The sequence below is a fragment of the Chaetodon auriga genome, chromosome 24 (genome assembly GCF_051107435.1).
Source record: "Chaetodon auriga isolate fChaAug3 chromosome 24, fChaAug3.hap1, whole genome shotgun sequence".
NCBI lineage: Eukaryota > Metazoa > Chordata > Actinopteri > Chaetodontiformes > Chaetodontidae > Chaetodon > Chaetodon auriga.
The window spans coordinates 2623834-2644119 of NC_135097.1; the positions used below are offsets into that span (position 1 = coordinate 2623834).

The 20286-nt window shown below is 43.3% G+C and overlaps 1 protein-coding gene across 3 annotated transcripts; it reads left to right on the forward strand.

The window, feature by feature from the left end:
• Positions 1–1942: 1942 nt before the first annotated feature.
• On the forward strand, positions 1943–8157 carry LOC143317219 (type I phosphatidylinositol 4,5-bisphosphate 4-phosphatase-A-like). Of its 3 annotated transcripts, none has more exons than XR_013076647.1 (8): positions 1943–2231; positions 3604–3785; positions 4507–4613; positions 5253–5364; positions 5459–5511; positions 5611–5701; positions 5889–6933; positions 7102–8157. XR_013076647.1 is itself a non-coding variant. In XM_076725260.1 (7 exons), exons 1-7 carry the CDS (start codon positions 2129–2131, stop codon positions 6030–6032), a joined length of 792 nt encoding a protein of 263 aa, XP_076581375.1. In that variant the 5' UTR covers positions 1943–2128; the 3' UTR covers positions 6033–8157. The 3 variants fall into 3 exon arrangements, 1 of the variants encoding a protein (XP_076581375.1); XR_013076648.1 differs by having other exon boundaries at positions 5889–6923; XM_076725260.1 differs by having other exon boundaries at positions 5889–8157.
• Positions 8158–20286: the final 12129 nt, after the last annotated feature.

Here is a 20286-nt window from a genome sequence, read left to right on the forward strand (position 1 = left end):
ACACACGTCATGCACTGGTGAAATTTTTCCTCCGCCTTTAACCCATCCTGGTCGTCCTTCCTCCGCGGCAGAGCGGTGGGCTGCCATCCGACCGGTGCCCGAGGACCCAGTTCTTTTTGTCACCATTGGTCAGGTGGTGATCTTCTTGCATGTTTTTAGTGGGGGTATTTTTATGGCGGATATTTTATGGCCCAGGTGAACACGAGGAGAACACGCAAACTCCACACAGACAAGCCCTTTTCCTCGAGCAGCAGGCACCGAAGGTGGAGGTGCCCCGGTGCCCACAGCGAGAATCGAACCCAGGAGTGAGACAGTGTTTCCACTGTGCCACCGTGCCACCGAGACAACGCGGTTGTCTTAATTCCAAGAGTGTCAAAATGATTTTTATTTGTAAACACAAGGTAGAAATCATCTCTCGTGTTGCCGTCCATTCAAACATTCATCAGGTATGTTCTTCTTTTCTACAAGTCGACTCGTTTCTCCAAAGTGCTACAACTTTCAGTTTCCCACCAACAAGGTGTGGATCAAAGAAAGAGGAAGTAAAACACTCCGAGTCTGTCTGGAATTTGTGCCCCAACAATAAACAATGAACCACCTGATGTCTGAAGAGACAGCACTCCTGAGTGAAGACCATCACTGTCTCATAGTTGGACATAGAGGGGGGGAAAAAAGGCTAAAAAAGGGCTAAAATGACAAAAGGTAAACAGTACAAGAATGTCAGGTGAGGTGATGTAACATTAAGGAAGTAGCATGTAGTATTTAAAGAATCACAGGTTCAATCCAGCTGTCAGCACAGAAAAGCGGACCGTCCATACTAACACCTTAAAACTCAGGACCCATTAACGTGTACATGTTCAGTCACATACACTCACAAATAACAGATTGTAAAAAGTAAAATACAGGATAAAATGTGTGATTTTCTGCCAAACTCTGTGGTTTTGACTCAGTGGTTTTCTGTGTGTTGTGATGTGTCACGATGTCTTTTGGACGCAGCTCCTCCTTCCTGTCCTTGGCAGATTTTGATGGCTTCACCGTGAATCACTGCTGATTAAATCATTGTTGGATTATCGTGTCCTCAGACTGAATTCTGATATGTATTCATTTTGAATATGATTTAGATTTGTTTTCTTAGATTTATTTAAAAGATGAAATCCTCTTCTATTTTTACTTAACCTCTGAAAATTGTAATGTCCTCGATCTAGTTTACATGAAGCTGCCTGTCTCGAAAAATATAATGGAGAGCACAGTAAAGGCAGCGAATTGAGAATAGTCATTATGTCTTGTAAAATGTTTAGTTATGCAGTTAAAAATCTTCTCATGTATTCAGGTTTCACCTTGAAAATACTACTTTTTACTTCTCTACGTTTATTCAACTGCTATAGTCACTTTGATTTTGCATGCAAGACATATGATGTTGTCATGAAATATGATGCAGTGTTGTGGATTAAAGGCTCCTCAGACCCTCACAGGTGTTTTCAGTTATGTTGCTGGTTAGACCTGCTCAGGCCAAAGCTCTGCTGAGATTTACCTGAGGTCATCATGATAATAAATCATTCTCTTTTCTTTTTTTGTTTAATTTATGTTTGTGCGCACCTTGAACACTCCATATTTCAACACTTTGAAAGGGGCCAATAAGCATAATGAGTACTTTTACTTTTGACTTGTACTTATTTTTACACTTATTGTTACTTTACTCAGGTAAAGGATCTGAGTACGTCCTCCACCACCGACAGAGGGTGTAAACCAGCCCGACACCTCCACATTTGCCCCGTGCTCGCACAGACCTTACACACCCGTAACGGACGCTTTGTACGAGCACTTGAACGCAGCCCTGGCTGGCGCCTTTGAACCCGCCCATCCCAACCGAGCTCGTTCATTGGTCGAGCGCGCTGTCCATCATAACCGTGACTCAGATCACAGTCATGTGACTCATGTTTTTGTTATTTCGCTTCCGCCTTCAGTGTTCTCACCGTGTCATGTGGATGTCAAAGCAGCAAAGTGACAGGCTTTGGGATTGAAATCTCCCCAGCGACTCTTTCTTAAATCTCTGCCTGGGGTCTCAAGGCTCTCCGCCGCAGGAAGGACTCTTCCGGAGAGCGTTAGGAAAGGCCGGGGTCCGGCGGGAGCGATGGCGGACGGGGAACGGTCGCCGCTGCTGTCCGAGCAGCACGACGGGACCAACGGCTTCTCTCCCGGGGGCAGCTCGCATGGATATCCGTCAAAGCCGCAGAGTATGTCAGCCATGTCGTTTGCCACCCGATACAGATGTATTTAGAGCAAAGTAGACAAGTTTAGTTTGTTTTGAGGCTGCGGAATGTCGTCAACTCGTAAACAAATGTTAGCTAGTAGTTTAAGCTAGCTAGCTAGCTAGCAGTTTGGCAAACGTTAGCTGTAACCTTAAATAATGACGTGAACACACGGAAATTGACCTCACACACAATTTATGTTTGGTTACTAAAGTTTATTAACGTTTTTAGGCTGCCTCAGTGTAGTGAGAGTGAAACCAAACATACACACCATGAGCAAGTGATGTGAAGCTGAAGTTGGGCAAAGAAAATGGGCTGTTTTATCAAAAAGAACGAATGAAACCGGTCTGTGGTCCGTTTGGTTGGTGCATCCATCTCGCTGGACACAGGGTCAAAGGTCAGCCAGGCTCTGTAGCAGCTGTGTCACACCGGGCTCTGGGGGGATCTGAAGGGCTGACAGACGAATCAATAATGAAAATAATAAGCCCAAACTCAGGCCCAGGTACTGAAGTGTTCACCGTGGTATCCAGACGATATGCTTCTTTATATGCTCTTAAATTCGTCATTATCGTCTCTCTTTCTTCTGTCTTCCTGTGTTGTTTCCTATTAACTGTGACTTCCTTCCCTACCTGTGTTTCTCTTGATAAAGTGTGGCCCTTAGGTGTGTCACTCATAAATAGTCCCACGTTAACTGACCTAGTTGTTTTACAGTGGCCAACCTGTGGCTCGCTGCTAGTATGTAGTTAATGTTTGAAGAGGAGGTTGATGTGACGCCGTATCAGCTGTGATGAGTCCTCCCATCAGGTGACAGCAGGGAGAGTCAGGGTTTGGTTTGATTGTTGTGCACAGAAACAGGTTTCAATCTCTACATCACCATTATGGCGGCTATGAATCTGACTGTTTACCCACTGTGTGTCTTGATATACAGAATAACTTGATAAAACTGTTGCACGAAGCAGAGCACAGGAAGCTGTACTCAAACGTGTGGTCAGGTACCAGAGAGGGTAAACCACTCGTTTCGTAAACATCCAACATTAGAGAAGTGTGTTTTCTTTCATAAATAACAAGATGAAGAGTCTGCAGCCGTGGTAGCAGCTCAGGGCGTCTCGAAAGTCAGCATGCTAACCTGCTCACAGCCTTAGTGCAGCGTGTTAGCATGCTGATAGCTGCTAATAGCAATAAATTAACTTCAGACCTGATGATGGTGATGCATGAAAAGTCATTACAGTTTATCCCCCTGGGACCACAAATGTCTGTACAGACTTTCACCGCAATCCAGCGAGTATTCTCTGAGATGTTTCACTCTGGGAAGTCGTGGAGCTTAAAACAGTTTCCTCCTGGTCGCCCCTCTCTCCAGCTTTGGCGCCGTTCCCCAGCTCGGTGTTTCCGGGTGAGGCTCCACCCCCGTACTCGCCACAGGGCAGCCCGGACAGCAGCAGCGCTCCGGTCATCAGCTGTCGGGTCTGTCAGAGCGCCATATCGGTGGAGGGCAAGACGCACCAGCATGTGGTGAAGTGCAGCATCTGCAACGAAGCGACGGTGAGTCACGCAGAGGTGGATCAGATCAGACCGGCGGCTTTGGCCTCCAACCATGCCCGCTCTCCGCTCTCTGACAGGGCTGTCTGAACATTGATTTGTCCACTTGTCCACCTTTTGTCCAGTCATCTGTGCTACAGTCAAGCAGCTGTCAAACAAACTGTTCCTTTAAGAATATTTAAGAAAACACTTTAAAAAAAACCCTTTCCTGTTATCAGACCTAATCAGCATTTATGCTGGTTGTTCCAGCGTTTCGTTCTGGTTTTGCTTCGAGACCAAACACTGTGTGCTTTGATTCCTGTGTTTCTGCATCAGACTGCAGCACTGACATTGTTAGCATTGCATGTTTATGCATTATACACAGTTTTTATTTGGTGTCACATGTTTGTTTCTGCAGCTGTAGCCACTCGGTTTTCCCACAGGAATATGGAACATCTTTAACCAATACTTGAAGCTTAATTATAGACGTTAAGTCTCGTTTGTTAGCTTGCTGCCAGGTTAGAAACATATAATATCAAACTGTTGTACTGACTCGTGTTTCAACAACGTTTCCCATCTCAGGAATCTTTCAATCTGAGAATGTGCAGAATCTCTGCTGATGAAACCACTGAGGTTTATTTAAAAACCCAAAATAGGGGAAAACCTGCTCACTGACACTGAAAACATGTTGTGTTTTAGGTCTCTTATCCTTCTCTCCTTTGTGACTTCGTCCCTCTCTCTGCAGCCGATAAAGAACGCTCCCGTTGGAAAGAAGTATGTCCGCTGTCCTTGTAACTGTCTGCTGATCTGCAAGGTCACGTCGCAGAGGATCGCCTGTCCAAGACCATACTGGTGAGACAGAGGAACAGGGCGGGATTATTTGTCACCCGTCTCACTTTGGCTTGTAATCGCACCATCTGTGCAGAGGAGCCATTCATCCAGCAGCCGTTCATTCACTCATTCACACAGTCATGGATGAGCTGCTGCTCTTTTCAAAGCTTTCTGCTCGTACAGCTGGCCTGAGGAGTTCTTTCAAAAGCTTCTTAAAATTTTATTGTTTGAGCTGCAACAGATAAGAAAGGTTTTCACAGAAATGAAGACGTCTGTCTGCGAGCGACTCAGTGACGATCGCGTGTCCGCTGTGAACGCAGGTTCGAAACTGAGGAACCGTGGAGGAAAAAAAGAGATCTGAAAGAGCAAAGCGTCATCTGGACTGTTTTTCATTTCTTAAAATCACAAATCCGCTCAGTTCCTGAACTTTATATCCACATTCAAACGGACAAACAGAGCTCCAACAAAACAGACAGTGACAGAAATTCGCTGTGATGGATAAGAAAACAGGAACATTAATGGACTTTGACCTGTTAGCTGTCAGGCTGCTCGTTGTCTGAAAGTCAGTGGAGATGCGTTTAACAAAAAATAGACGTATTCAATAATTTGAGAAATTTAAAAATGTTTTATTTTAAAATGTAATGTTTTTTTTAATGCCAGTAAACGCATCATCAACCTGGGACCAGTCCACATCGGCAGGGACAGTCCTGAACCGCAGCATCAGCCCGTCGGCATCCGCGTCATCTGTGGACACTGCTCCAACACATTCCTGGTAGGACACACACACACACACATGCACACACACACGCACACAGGACAGCTGCCTCACATCAGATCCAGCTTCACACTTCCTGTCTCTCTTCCAGTGGACTGAGTTTTCAGACCGGACCTTGGCCCGATGTCCACACTGCCGAAAAGTGTAAGTTCTAATAATTCTGTGTGAGAGACATCCAGACGTGTCACAACTGTCCCACAGGTGTGTGGTGTTGTTAAATATTCCTCCTGCTTTTATTTCCAGCTCTTCTATTGGCCGGCGGTACCCCAGGAGGAGGAGCCTGCTGTGCCTCCTGCTGTTCGTCGTCCTCGCCGCCTCCACTGCAGGACTCATGGTGAGCGTCTGTGTGTGCAAAGAACAATAATGATAATTTATGATTATTTAGAAGAACATGTTGCTTTTTCTGGACACTGTCAGATGTTTAGAAGATCTTTAATGATTAGAACATTCGAACACACCATGTTTGGACGTAGACGCTTCTTTTGTGGTTGTAACGTCCCACATGTGTGTGTCTCTCTCAGGTCGGGACGTGGAAGTCCGCCCAGAACTCGAAAGGGATCTACGTGTCCTGGGTTCTGCTGATCCTGCTCGGCCTGTTCACCATGGTCAGAACCATCTACTGGAGGTGTCTGAAAATCAGCGACCCCATATCCAACATCACGTAGGGAGAGAGAGAAGGAAGGAAGGAAGGAAGGAAGGAAGGAAGGAAGGTGAGAGGGCTAGGGGATGAGCAGAAGGAGGAAAGGAGTTGACATTGTGGGGAGAAGCAGAAAAAGGAGCGATGAAGAGGAAAACAGATGTTTGTCAGATCAGAAATATTAGAAATAAAATTCCACATTCACACCAAATTGGATTTACCATAAACTCGAGCTGCCAGTGGTCAAGAAGTGAGACATGGAGGCTTCTCCTTGTTGTTGTTGTTGTTGTTGGATGGTTGTTGCAGAGAGGTGAGAGGAAGAGGAGGGTAGAGTGGAGACGAGCAGGCAGGACAAAAGAAAGCAGAGTGTTTGTTTTTGCTCAGTCGTCTTCTTCATGTTAGACTAACATGTTGTTTCAAAGCCTGATTGGAGCTGCCAGCGGCTGTTCTGTACACAACGCTTATTCAATCTGGTCAGTTTTTAACTTTTCTGCCCCCAAATGAATCCGTGTTGACTCTAGAGAAATGAAACGATAAGAAAAAGGTAATGAGATGCAGGTATCAGATGAGTGTCTGTGTGGACGGACGGAGGGACGAGTGTGCTGAAGAGGTTTTCATCAGCCTTTAAATGATCTGCTCATACCGAACGAGAGAAAAACAAGAATTCATCTGAATCAAACTGAGCATGAGAGGAAACAGTGTGCTTATTCGTTTTTGACTCATCTTCTTCGCCGGTGTCACATTTCTGAGCCTCTCGTTACGTTTTCTGGATCCAAACTGGATGGTTTTCAAACTGATGACGGCTAGAAAAAGAAATAAGCGCTTCCCATTTAAAGGGACATTTGGGGAAATTCGCCTCTTTGCTGAGACTTAGATGAGAGTATTAATACCTCTCTCACATCTGTATGGTAAATATGCAGCTACAGCCAGTTAGCTTTGCTTAGCATAAAGACTGGAAGCAGCTCACTAAGTAACTTGTTATATTTCCTTTGTTTAGGTGGTAATACATGAAAAACCAGATGTGCTCGTACTGGGTGTTCTACCGTTGGAGGGAGTCAGGCTAGCTGTTTCCCCCTGTTTCCTGTCTTTATGCTAAGCTAAGCTAATCACCGCTTCTGGCTGTAGCCTCTTATTTAATACACAGACATGAGAGCAGTATTGATCTACTCTTGGCAAAAAAAGTGACTTTGATTGTTTCTCAGAATGTTTAACTATTTTTTTAATATTTACTTTTAGCTGATTTATTTTTAGGATTAAAACTCTTCAATCAGTCAGTTGGATTGAACAGTTTTACTGGGATCACCGTACAAACCTCTCACCAACCACGAAACATCTCAATAAGTACATAAAGTACACATATCACTGGAATGCAGTTTTTACAAGGAACCACATGTGTGTTTTGTTTGGGGCATTTTTCATGAAGTGGAAAATTCAAGAGGCTTTCTGTGTGATCAAATGTGCTAATTTGACAGGATATTATTTAAAATATGCTTGTTGTTGATAACATGCAGGACGTGGTGATGGACGTGTAGTTAAAGTCAGTACAGGATGGACACGGGGACATTTCTGAATCAGTAGACGGGCATCAGTTCAGAGTGCCGTCGTTTTCTTGTTATTTTTTCAGTCCGGTCCATCTCACGCAGGGATTTAAAGGCTTTAGGCTGACGGGATGATGACTTATCCAGAGCTTCTAACCCGGACTGGAAATGAGCGAAACGTATGATTTCAGAAAAAAACGCTTCATGTTCTGCTGTGTTTTTTAACTAAAACTCAGAAAGTGCAGTTTCACCTGTTTGAATCGCTGATCTAAACCACCTGAAGCACACTGGGGTTGCTGTATTCACCTTTTAAATTCACACCTTTCTGATGGGATCAAAGCGAGTTGAGCTGACACACCAGTCAAACCTGCTCAGTGTCTCTGTGCTTCAGTGTAAATATACTCAGTAGATGTTGATTATTATGGACTGTACAGAATTATCAGATCTCTGCTTCCCTCTTGTGGCTGATTAATGTAAGTACCTGCTTACTGTGAAACATGTTGCACTACATTGTACTGATGTACTACTAACGTATGTTTTTGTCGATGTTGTTCAGGTGGATGGATTGTTTTTTTGTTTTCTATAATGTGAAACAAAGTAATACTTTTAACAAGGTCCTCCGACTGATGTCTCTTATTTTCAATCGTTAGCTTGTATGTGATGCAGGATTTGATGATTTTAATACTGAATTTTAACTTACATGGGAAAATATTACCAAGGAACTAAGACCACTAATATCAGAGATAATTGTTCTTGAACCCTAAATAAATGATGACCCCTGACACCTAAAGCCCTGCATGAACTGACCAAAGGTTTGTGTTTTTAAAGGCAAAATAAAATCTTACAGTTTGAAGCTCGAAAAGTTAGAAATAACCACGTTCATTGTAGTTTGTAAGCAGCTTAAAACAAACTAAAGCAAAGACTAATTATAGAGAACGAGGGAATTGATCTTAATTCAGTTTTTACTCTTTGTTATTTAATTTAAATGTTTGTAAGAAGTTACTAAACCTCTTTTCTTTCTGTGCGTTTACCACTGAGAACCACTAGAGGTCACTGTTCTGTCAGGCAGCGAGAGAGGCGACACCAGCGGCACCCAGTACAGTTTACAGTACTTTAAATCACGATGTCCGTACATGATCAGCTTTACTCCCCAAACGCCAAAGGCTTTCTGTAGAGCCACTGTTTGGTTTGTCCCTTCTGGGCTACTGTAGAAACACGGCAGCCTGTTTTTTTCTGTGTATGCCTTCAAGTTCAGAAGGACATCAACTCCATTAAAGCAGCAGTTTTATCACAGTTCCTGGATCAGCACATCCTGGTGACTTGATTACTTCTTTATCAAATAACAAAATTTGAATCTGCTTTGGAAAAAGTTGATGGTGGTCAAAAATATTAATTTATACTAATGTGACACTGAAATGTCTCTGAGGGCTGAAAGCTAGAATACTGTTCTTCTTCTGTCACTTATTACACAAACATTCCTGTAAGTCTGCTCGTTCGGTGGTTGAGAGGTCGTAGACAGACCTGCCGTCGAGCTCCGGGTCGATGGAGTGTTTGCAGGCATGTTGGAAAAGTTGGCTCCCTGTGATGGCATGAATCAGTCGAACGTAGTGATGCCTGATATTTTCCCTCGTCTGCACATCTATTTCCTCTCTCTCTCTCTCTCTCTCTCTCTCTCTCTCTCTCTCTCTCTCTCTCTCCCTCTCTCTCTCTCTCGCCGTCGGTGTCTCTCGCCCTCTCCAGCTGCCGGCTCAGAGGGACGGGTGTAGCGCCATGCAGCGTTCTCCTGATTCGTCTTTCAGTCTCTCGTGGCTCGAATCCTGCTGAGCCACGAACGGCTTAAGCCCTCAGAAATCTGAAACGCTCGAGTTCTGGAACCCCCTTGGTTTACGGGATGCCTGAAATCCCTGGATATCGGAGGACTTACGTTTTGTGGAACTGGAAAGATTTACTGACTTAGTTTTGCTTTGGTTTATTTGTTTTTAACTTATTATCCGGTATTAAACTCGGCTGGTAATGATCTATTACCCGCACCCTGTGAAAGCGGGACCATCGTCTGATTTTCCAGAAATGCGGGAGATTCATCACCTCAAGAAGTCTTTAATTTATACAACATGGAAATAACTCAAACAAAATAGCAAGAGAAAAGGCCTCTTCGTGACGTTTTACCTCCTAATTTTGGGATTTATCTTTGGATTTGGAAGTGCTCGTGCTTCCCAACCTGAAACTCAGACTGACTCCAAAGTAGACGTGTACATGTTAAGTACCGTGTCATTAAGAAGGTGTGTGCTGTACGTTTGTGTGTGTTTGTGTGCATGTATTTGTATGTGTGCGTTTGACCATGTTGGAGGAAAAGAAGGCCCAGGGTTCTCGGCAACAGAGCTCAGCGGACTCAGGTCTCCCAAAAACATCAAAGATCAACAGCAGCGCCCGTAACTTGGCTAAAACCAACCACATCTCAAAGAGCAGCAACACCATCAACCCTGCACGCCGGTGAGTGCAACTGAGTAATGCAACCACGCATGCAGCTCACTGTCACTTTGTTTTATTAATGTGTTTACAGTAGACGACAGCAGGTGTGCAAAGTTTTAAGCAAACAAAACCAGTCATTTATGGTGATCAACATTCAAAGAAAAGAAAAACTAAACTGTTCGCTCTCTCAGAGTCCGTCAGGCAGTTCACATCGGCGGTATTGTGAACAACAGAGCCAATCATTGGCGAGATAGCTTGCAAATGTTAGCCAGTCATTCATTAGCCTCAGACGGCTAAAACGATCATTTGAAAGCAAGTTTGTCACACAGTGTTAGCCAGGTTGTGCTACCTACACTACAGTCTTTCACCTACCCACCTATTTGTTCTAACTTTATGACACAAGCTACTGAAGTTAGCCAGGTCATGCTAATTAAAATTTGCTAACTATCTATGTAAGGTAACATATTTAGCTAATGCTACAATCTTTCATTAACCCACCTATTTTTTCTAATTTTATGACACATTTTGGGATTTTGTTGACTTAACTAACTAGCTTGCAAACGTTAGCCAGCCATTTATTTTCCTCTGACGGCCAAAATATGACATGAAAGCAAATTTGACATACAGCATTAGCAGACACAGACCAGTGAAACTAGCCAGGTTGTGCTAGCTAAATTTTGCTAGCCACCTATGTAAGCTAACATATTTAGCTATCTCTACAATCTTTCTTTTGCCCATTTAATTTCCTCACACTGTCACGGCACATTTATTAAAGGCCTGTTCCCTAAAAGAAAGGAATGTGAGGAATTAGCTGATTTATATGGAAGCTAAGAACGGCCGCGCTCGCAATTCTTTTCTCCATGAAATTAAGGTGGGAGGAAGTTAATGTCTTTTAAAGGCTAAAAATGAACAGCTTGGCGATTTAAATCAAGTAAAAAGTAAAGGTTTGCAGGCTTAAAACTGTCTGTCAGCCATGTAGAACTGTTGGTAATGATGTCTTCTATCCACAGTGAGTCTGAAGCGAATGCATTCTTCTGTGGCCATGTGTGCATATGGAGCAATTAGCAAGTGTGAAATAGTCCTCTGGTATTAACCCTTGCCTGCTTTGCTGACCCTATGGCTAAAACAAGAACACAACTGTGTGTGCGAGTGTTATGTATGTGTGTGGGGGTGTTTCATCTGTCTAAATCCAAGGCTTTAAAAGTTTTCTTCAGCTATGCGTGTCACACTGTCCAGACACAATGAACCACCCGACACATGTTGCTCAGTTTCAGCTGATGGCAGCAGGTGACGGGAACAGGTTTCCGTAGATTTATTCATGTGATTTAAACTTTAATTCTTTAATCCAGGAGAGAGCTGTGCCATTTAAACCAGAGTTACTCCAAAAGAAATATCTTCTGTGGGTGTTGTAATCCAAACAAAGTACAGAAAAGTACCCAAAGCACAAGTGTTGATGGGTAGAAGGAGATTGATAGAGATGTCCACTGGCCAGCTGATAGCACTGAAAAGGGAAGCAGAACAGGGTGACATCAGAACAGATCATATTTAGCTCCTTCTTCAAGTGGAGTGAACAGAAAAGGTTAAAAGCACAGATTACAAATCTTCGATTACAAAGCCTGGAATTTGTAATTGGGTACATCGAACATAAAGAACAAACCTTTCCCGCTTTTATTTGGACCAAAGAAAACAAACTGTCACCCTCACTGCACATATCCAAGGACATTTATAATTGGAATACCTTTTTCTTCAAGTCCAGCGTTCAGTGACCTTGACCAGAAGTCTTTCGGTTAAAGACGAGTGCAGTGCCCGTTCAAAACAGCCAAAGATAGCATTCAACTTAACAACAAACATGAGACGACAAACTGGCTGCTAACAGCTAGCTATTTAGGACCAGGCTGTTTAGCTGTTCTTCTTCTGTTCTGGATGTTCTGCGAGCGAGAGCTGCACAGTGTGTGCTTCTGGCTATAATAACACACTGCTAACACTGTAAATGTGTCCTGTAGACCTCAAGAACTCGCACTCAACCCTCTGTCCTCGGCTGTCACTCGCCAAGTGACAAGTTGATCAGATGAACGGTTGATGAGAAAATTGGACAGATGTGCAAACAGACAGACAGACAGAGACTCCTTCCATTTTAGTTCGATGGTTAAAGATGACGGAGTAAAGAATTTACTGGCAGGTCACAGTCCATCATGCCGGATGAAGACGTTGCTTTGCTCTTCTTCATCGTCATGAATCGTCATCACCAACAAAACAATAGAAAGTCAAACAACTTTCAAATCTTTGGACGACTTCTTCACTCCACTCCGTTTGTCTTCCTCCATCGGCTTCACTTTCTCAGCATCTTCTGTTTTCATTCATTTCTGTTGCGTTGGCTCGATGTGGTTTACGTCACTGTTTCCTCACAGAGATCCATCAGTTCGTTCATCCATTCACCCATCGCTTCATTCATTCACTGCCTCTTGCCTTCATTCCTCCATACAGCATTCATTTATTCATTCGTTCACTCACTGGACAAGTTGGAACACCAAGCCACTGACCCCCTATACAGATTTACTCAAGTACAATTTTGAGGTAGTTGTACCTTATTTAAGTTTTTCAATTTACTGCTACTTTATACTTTTACTCCACTGCATCTGTTTTATTTTATTTAGTCTGAAATGGGTGATTCTGCACAGTGAGTACTTGTAGCAGAGTATTTCTACACTGAAGTAAAAGATCTGAGTACTTCTCATCATCATCATTCATTCATTCATTCATTCATCATCTCATCTTTCAGGCATCAATTCCTGAATTTAACATGTCGTTTTTTAAAATGCGACGCCGTTCAGAGACTCAGCTTTCCGACTTCCAGAGGAGTCGAGTGTCTAAACTCTTTAAAATCGAACAGTTTTATTTCCTTTGGCAGCGCAAAGTCTTGAACGATGGAGCAGAACCAGTAATTCCAAAAAGCTTTTAATAGTTTTCCTCGGACAGCTGAGACACCAGGCTTTTATTACTCTGTGTGTGTGTGTGTGTGTGTGTGTGTGTGTGTGTGTGTGTGTGTGTGTGTGTGTGTCCGCGACACCATGCCTTGAGGCCATTATGGGCCTCGGCTGGGTTTTGATGGGACGATAACATAAAGGGAAGTAAACCCAAGACGACTCTCCGCTGTGTGAGCATTAATGTGAGCTAAAGTGGAGGAGAGGGGAGAAGAGATGGCGAGAGAGAGACGGGGACAAACCTGAAGGGATGAACGAGTGAGAAGGAAAAGGTGGACAGAAGGAGAGAGTGAATGTGTCTGTCGGAGAGAGAGAGGGATGTTTTTATGCAAGGTGTGAAATAGCTTTGGTCTGAAGCAAAGCTTTGCTCTGAGCTCTCTGTTGCTGTGGATTTAGATGGTGGATTTAGGAGTGTTTATGTGTGTGTGTGTGTGTGTGTGTGTGTGTGTGTGTGTGTGTGTGTGTGTGTGTGTGTGAGTGAGCGAGCGAGCGAGCGAGCGAGCGAGTGGGAGTAAATCTGATTTACCTCCATGTCCTCCTTGTCTCTATTTTCAGGTTTTATCACAGCTCTGTCATCTGATGCTTGTATCACATTTTATATAAAGCCTGATTTACAGCCACACACACACACACACACACACACACACACACACGCGCGGTTTTGAGGTGTTTCCGCTCTTGTGATTCCTTCGTTAATATTCATGTGGACCTCTGCCCATCGCCTCTCTGTCTGTGACACACGTTGATGAAAAGGCTGAAGTGACGTCATTTTTTGGGAGTTCACGGCTAACGAGCAGCTCGTTAGTCAGCAGATCGTCCAGGTTTAACGACACCGTGAGAGCTCCTTCAGCCCAAACACACGCTGACCTTGTGCTGCGACCTCTGCGGTAGCGTCGTCTCCGTCACGCACACATTTAGCCTACACACTCACCATATGACCAATCACCTCGTAAATTTTTGGGAGGGTTTTGGTTTTTGGAATGTGTGACGGCCGTGATGGTCACTGTGTGTGTGTGTGTGTGTGTGTGTGTGTGTGTGTGTGTGTCAGAACGAGAGAACAGGTGTGTATTAAAGTGCAGCTGCTGCTTTTCCCCCGTTTGGGTTTTCTTTTCGCTTCTTTTTCCTGTCGCTTATCGTTTCTCCGTCACTCTTTATCGCACAAACTCTCCTCTTGAAGTTCACACTCTCGTGTTTCAGTGTTCTGTTCTTCCACCTGTTGACCGTTAACACTTTAGCACCACGTTCCGCGCGGTCCTTCCTCCAGTCTCCCTGGTTTCACTGGTTCCACTGCTTCCTGTTTGGAGGTTCTTTTCATGTGCTTCATCAGCTCTGACTCCTCTTCTCAAAGGAAGGTGCATTGGATCTTGGATTGGCCGTCTGCACAGGGTGTTTTATTTTGAAAATTTACTGGATTCTCTACACCGTTCCTATGTCTGACTTCCTGTCTGGCTGGATCTGCTCATTGCAGATTGATGTTGTTGATCGAAATAGATTTGGTGTGTGTAGCTACTCCTCTGGGATGCCACTGAAATGAAGATGGAAGGCGCCCGGTGGAATTGCACTCCTTGTCTAGAATGGCAGCGATCAGTTTTGTGGGACGCATTGCGGACAGGAAGTGGACATTATTTGCTCTGTGGAGTTCAGGAGTAACACTGCGGCTTAGTTAGCTTTAGGTGTCCTGATAACTGGATTTACCCTCCTTTGGACAGAGCCAGGCTTGCTGTTTCTCTCTACCTCCAGTCTTTATGCTAAGCTAAGCTAGCCGTCAGCTAGCTGCAGCATGAGAGTGGCATCAATCTTTCAAACAGCTTGTTTAATTGCACCCCTAACGAGTTCCCAGCCAATCAGCACATTGCCCTCTCAAAGCTACGATGTGGAAATACAGGAAAAGATACTCACCAAGATACCCAAGATACTTTCAGCTGGTTAAATACAAAGTGTACTGCGCAGAGGCCGTGTATGAGAAAATATTGGATTTTTTTTTTCTCCACTTGTTTAATGCAGTAATCTCATGACCAGATATTTCCAGCAGCTCCAGTGAGAGCAGGAAACGTTCCAGTAAACTGGAACAGCAGCAGCAAGCATCAGGCTACATGTGTGTTTTCTGGACAGAAAGTCACCTCAGCACAGATTCGTGCTCACTTATGAACTGTTAGCGTTGTGCGTTTGAGCCAATCGGATCACTTCGTGTTGGACTCCATTAGCTCATCCAGCTGTGAAAAGAGTTTCTGGGTCAACCAGCCTCAGAATCGGGTTATTAAGTGTGATCGCTGAGGACAGGACAGACAAGGGAGACGGTACAGAGGCTGAGACAAGAGAGGAAGATCAACTACTCTGCTGTTCATGGAATCATCTAGAACTGAGAGTTTATCTGCTCCTCACAAATGGTGTTACGTTATTATTACTTCGCCTCCTTTGACTGGGTTTATATATACGGTTTATCTATATTTATAGTCTCCTGAAATAGTGAACGTCCTGAAGGCGACGTATCAGGTTTGCTGTATGTGTCCGAGACGGGACGACACGAAGCTCAGCGGTGATGAAAACCCTCCTGAGATGTAAATGAAGCCGAGGTGTGATGATGCAAGTCAAGCTACACACACACACTTCACACACACACACACACACACACACACACACACACACACCCTCTCTGTATCGCTGTCATTTCCAGCTGTCCGTCTCATTCGAGCTCCCCGTGAGGTCAGAGAGAAAACATGCAGAAGATTTGACATGAGAGGATTCAGATATTAGATTACGTTATCGTGTCATGTTACACACTTGTGGCAGTAGTTGTGTACTTGCTTGTACTGTGTGTCCAGTAATTCGGAGCCTCTAATATTGACCCCATGAGGCTCTTTGAGGACGTTGGCTGCTGTGACGTATGGAGCGTACATTTACTCAAGAAATACTCTACTTTTTACTCCACTTATCTGACAGCTTTAGTTACTAGTTACTTTACAAATTGAGAGTTAATTTTCCTGATTGTATATTTTTTTAGCAAGTAACATTTTCAATGCAGGATTTTGACTTGTAACACAGTATTTTTACAGTATGGAGTTTTTAAGAAAGGGAGATATTTGATTATGCTAACCAAGCTAGCTTCAGTTGCTCACTTTGGCTAATGTCATTAGCTTCATTATTAATATTTTTTGGTATGTAGTGTTTTTTTTTAGTTTGAAATATTCTCAGTTTAAATGATTATTAAACAATATTTCAATCAAGCGTCAACCATAGTCCTATATTATGTTTGTTACTCTAAACAGCTGTGAACATATTAGCAAGCTAACATTAGCTCGTGGTTCAGTTCGCTAGTAAACATCACACCTGGCAGTTGGCAGGTGTAGACATTTAACAACAACTTGTCTCTGTGTAAGAAGCAGCTTGTGTGATGTGACGTGGTTTTTTTAGTGAAGCATAAATCTCCATGTAGTAAACACTCGGGTTATAACTTGGCCAAGTCCGAGCTCTCTGACAGCTGCAGAAGAGCGACCGGAGACCGGGACGCGAGCCACGGCTGAGTCATGAAAATGAGGACGTCAAGCTCCACCTGGACTCCAGCGCTGCGAGTCCTGACCTTCTTCAAACTTATGATAAAACCACTTAACATCTAAAGTTCTTTAGTAACAGAAGCACTTGAGACAGGACCAGGCAGACCTTCTGTAGCTTGAACCTTCAGACTTGCTTTCAGCTGAAACTTTAAATTTAACCTGGACTTTGCCCCACAAGTCTTAAAAACAGATCTCTATGAATTAATACATGTTCAGTATTTATCACCAACACACCACATGCACGCACTGGAAGAGGCTGAAACATACATAAAACTGATGCCGCCGCAATAAATCTCTCATTACAAGGTCCAATAAGCTATTTCCCTCAAGACTTGCGTGTGTGTGTGTCCTTTACATGCACACACACACACACGTGTCCAGACCTTGTGGTGCTGAGTGACTGCGACTCTCAGTTTCAGCCAACGGTGATTTATTTTCATCGTGCTCATTAGTCCTTCTGCTAAGTGCTCCTCAGAGGACGGCGGCAGCTCAAACAGTGTCCACACTCACCAACGCAAAAACACACATACACAAGGAAGCACACACTCTCAGAGAAGCACACTCAGGACGTCGACTTGTGCATGAATTCATGGAAACATGGTGAACACGCCAACAAGTAATTATTTTCCACACGAGCTGCCTCGAAGATCTGAGTTATTAGAGGATTGTTTTAAATCAATATAATGTGCAGGGAGAGGAAAAAAGTATAAAAGGCTCTGATTTATTACCTCCACCTGAGCGATTCACAAAATCAAAGACTCATGATTATATAAAAATATAAAATTGTAAGAAGTTAACAATTTCTTTAAGGAAGGCGTAATTTTAACCAGATCAGCCTCTCGTCTTCCCTTTACATCATCCTTTCAAAGTGTATTAAACCGCCGATGCGGCGGTGAGATTTAGGACCGGTGCGAGTTACCACGTGCACTCGCCGTCCCAGACGTGTGGTGGTTTGAACGCTGACTGTCGCTGGGTGTGTTGCCGAGGAGACACTGAGGTAACAGCATAACATGGAAGCTTCAGTCAGAGGAGCCGAGGGGACACGTTGGGTGAGGGCGGGCTGATAATTAGAGTTTTAACTGTCCCGCAGCACACAGTGACGATCATGACGTCTGCACAGGGTCAAAAGACAGATAACTTTAATGTCTCCACAGGGGTATTCTGTACTATGAGATGGTTTAATATGATCCAGTATAGTATAGTATAGCGTAGTATAGCATAGTATTGTATAGGATAGTATAGGTAAGCATAGTATAGTATAGCATGGTAGATTATAGCATAGCATAGCACAGCATAGTATAGTATCATATAGTATGATATAGTAAAGCATAGCATTGTACAGAATTGTATAGTATTAACAGTAGAGTACAGGTAACCATAGTATAGTTCAGCATGGCGTAGTATAGTATATTATAGTATAGTATAGTACAGTAATGTTGGCGAATGCTAGCAAATTTTAGAGAGATGTTGTTTAACAAACTTTACTAATAAAATAAAGATCTTTAACAATATGAAATTCCCATGAAAACAGGCTCTTTATTATTCCTCTGAACTTCCCAGTACGACAGTTTTCTCCCACCCTCACTCTGCCTTGCTCAGCAGCATCTCGTCACCCATCATGTTGGAAGAGTCAAACATTCTTCAGTAATCTTTCCTGCCCAGATTTTCAGTTTGGCAAGTCTAGGAAATAGGAGCCATGTTTTTTCTGGAAAGATCCCGGCGTTCAAGACGGAGACTAATTTGAGATTTCACATTCCTTATCTGTCTTGGCGGCGGCCGCTGCCCGTCGTCGCTGGTCTGCGGTCAGGTTACCTCCAGCAGGATTTGTTGAGATCGTTTGGAAGGATCTGACCTTGTGTTAATGGGCGAGGAGGCCGATGCTGCACATTCATGTGGGGGCACAGATGATACTTTATGGACATGTTGATGATAACACTGACATACTTTATTCTAAGTCAGGTTTTAAACGCAGGATTTTTATTTTCATTTTTCATTTTATTCTTTGGCATCAGTAAACTAAGGAGAGCCGGAACCAGGACACTGCAGCTCATGTAGTATTTGTAGAGGATCATCATGTATAGTGTGATGTAATGTACTGCAGCATCTTATAGCGAGCTGTGAACAAGCAGTGAGAGGAAAAATGAGAGAAAATGTAAAACCCAGACACAAACACACTCATAACTCAACCCGTCTCAACTTTTTTCCACAAAAAAGGTGCTGTGGATAAAAAAGAAGCCTTTACTGATCCCCAGAGGAGAAATTCAGCTGTTACAGCAGCACAAGGACAGAAAGACGTACACAGAAGTAGAGGAAATAAGGAATAAGAGGTATATAAAACAAAAGTAAGAACAGAAATAAAAGTCAACAGTGAAAGTGGTGGAATGTGATTAATAACAGCAAAATCAATATTATTAGAGATTGATACTAAATGTTTCCCTGAATTAATATAGAACTATAATAGACATACAATATAGTATAAAATGAAATAAAACAGTGTGACATAATTTAGAATAATGTGGGATATAAGATATAGCAGAATGTAATATATTAACTAGGACAGCAATAGAATATCATATATAATGTATCATGAGTATAATAATATATGTAAGAAATGCAACAAAATATATAGTAAATATAGAATTTAATCCAACAAATATACAATGGAGGATGGTGTGTGTGTGTGTGTGTGTGTGTGTGTGCTGGTGAGGTCACCGCCATGAGACCAGGCCTCTGTCAGGGTAGCGATGACAGCCGAAAATAAAACCGAACATCTTTTGGCTCAACCGCCGCCTCCAGACACACACACACACACACACACACACACGCAGAGCGCTGCCAGTCAGCTGTTGTGTCGTGCTCGGGTGTTAAGCCCTGCGGTCCGGGGGAGGGGATAAAGGGGATATATTATTAATTTGCTGCAATACCCAACAGAGAATGATCCTTTAATGAAAATATTCATCATCACCTTTTGATAAACTGTTGATTCAACAGTCTGTAAAGTCAACAGCTGTTTATTATCAGAGACTTAAAGCGCTGGCTCTCAGGGCAGGATGCGTCCGATGAGTCACTGCATCAAACTGGGGAACACGGAAGTGTTCTGGAGCGTGATTGGCTGCCATCGTCGGCCTCAGAGCTCGTCTGCATCCTCGCTGATTCATGCTTTTACTTGCAGGTGGAGGGTCTATCACTGTTTATCCTCTTTAGGACTTTCATAACTTTATCTGATTTAGATTCAGGGGACCAAAAGTGACACACTGATGGAAAGTTATTTGAAAATATGGGTGCATATTTGTGTAATGAGCCTTTTCAGTTGACCAGAAATGCCATTTATAAAGTGCTAATATAATATCAAGAACCACTGAAGTCGTTACTGTTGAGGACTCTCGCTCAGCTGATCGTATCACAGTGTATTGTGAATTGTCAGCTGAATCTGCAGCTGCTCTCAACTTTATGGCACTTTACGGTGACTTTCAGGTCATTGTTTAGCTGTCCAGCTACGACTTCACTGTTTCGGTTCAATGTCGTCGCTCTCATAGCATCATTTTTGGATGTTTTCAGGGAAAAAGCTGTAAAAAGCCACTGTACATTAATGAGGGAGTATAATAAACTACAGCAACGCATAGTCATCACTGTTTGCTGTGCGCTGGTGGAAACATTAACAGTCCACTGTCTGTGGACAAGAAGATGAAAAGGTTAAAAGATGACTGTTAAGACAGAAGAAGTATGTGTCATAAATACAAACC